A 636-nucleotide genomic window follows, 5' to 3' on the forward strand; every position below is an offset into this window, starting at 1 on the left:
TTTGTGTGCCGTCATGATATTTCATGAGACAATCGTAATGAAGTAATGACTTTTCAAAACAATAATTGTGAGATGCATAACATGACGTGTTACATTATATTTTTAGGAACATATAAATAAATGAAAGACCATATAGAGAAGCAGAAATCGAATGATGATCGCTAGGTTATTTACCAAAGGGTTTACTTTGAAAAGATTATGTACCGAACAGTTTCCAAAAGAAATGCAGAATGAAAATGTGAACGTACAACATAAAGGTATATCGTTAATAGACGTAGTTTATTCTCTCAATGCTTTACACGTTCAATTGTAAAACCGTTTTTAATTTTTACAGGAGTATATGCAGAGGATTCAGTTATGGGAAGGAGCAATTATGAATCAAGACCTGTAAGTACGTCGGTAATACAGCCTTTATTCTTTCAGTACTCTCTCATTATAATTGTAAAACCGTTTTCAATTTTTACAGGAGCATATGCAGAGAATTCAGTTATGGGAAGGAGCAATTATGAATCAAGACCTGTAAGTACGTCGGTAACACAGCCTTTATTCTTTCAGTACTCTCTCATTATAATTATAAAACCGTTTTTAATTTTTACAGGAGCATATGCAGAGAATTCAGTTATGGGAAGGAGCAAT

The 636-nt window shown here is 32.9% G+C and overlaps 1 protein-coding gene across 1 annotated transcript in view; it reads left to right on the forward strand.

Moving 5' to 3' along the window:
- The first annotated feature begins 223 nt into the window (after nt 1-223).
- LOC108629318 (putative ankyrin repeat protein RF_0381) overlaps nt 224-636 on the forward strand; it is a 2,910-nt gene continuing 2,497 nt past the window's right edge. Inside the window, exons 1-3 of the mRNA XM_026817190.1 lie at nt 224-257; nt 335-391; nt 467-523. Coding sequence (XP_026672991.1) covers nt 224-257; nt 335-391; nt 467-523 — 148 coding nt within the window. The remainder of the gene's footprint in view (nt 258-334; nt 392-466; nt 524-636) is intronic.

The sequence above is a fragment of the Ceratina calcarata genome, unplaced genomic scaffold (assembly GCF_001652005.2).
Source record: "Ceratina calcarata isolate Rehan_Ccalc_2016 unplaced genomic scaffold, ASM165200v1 scaffold566.2, whole genome shotgun sequence".
Classification (NCBI taxonomy): domain Eukaryota; kingdom Metazoa; phylum Arthropoda; class Insecta; order Hymenoptera; family Apidae; genus Ceratina; species Ceratina calcarata.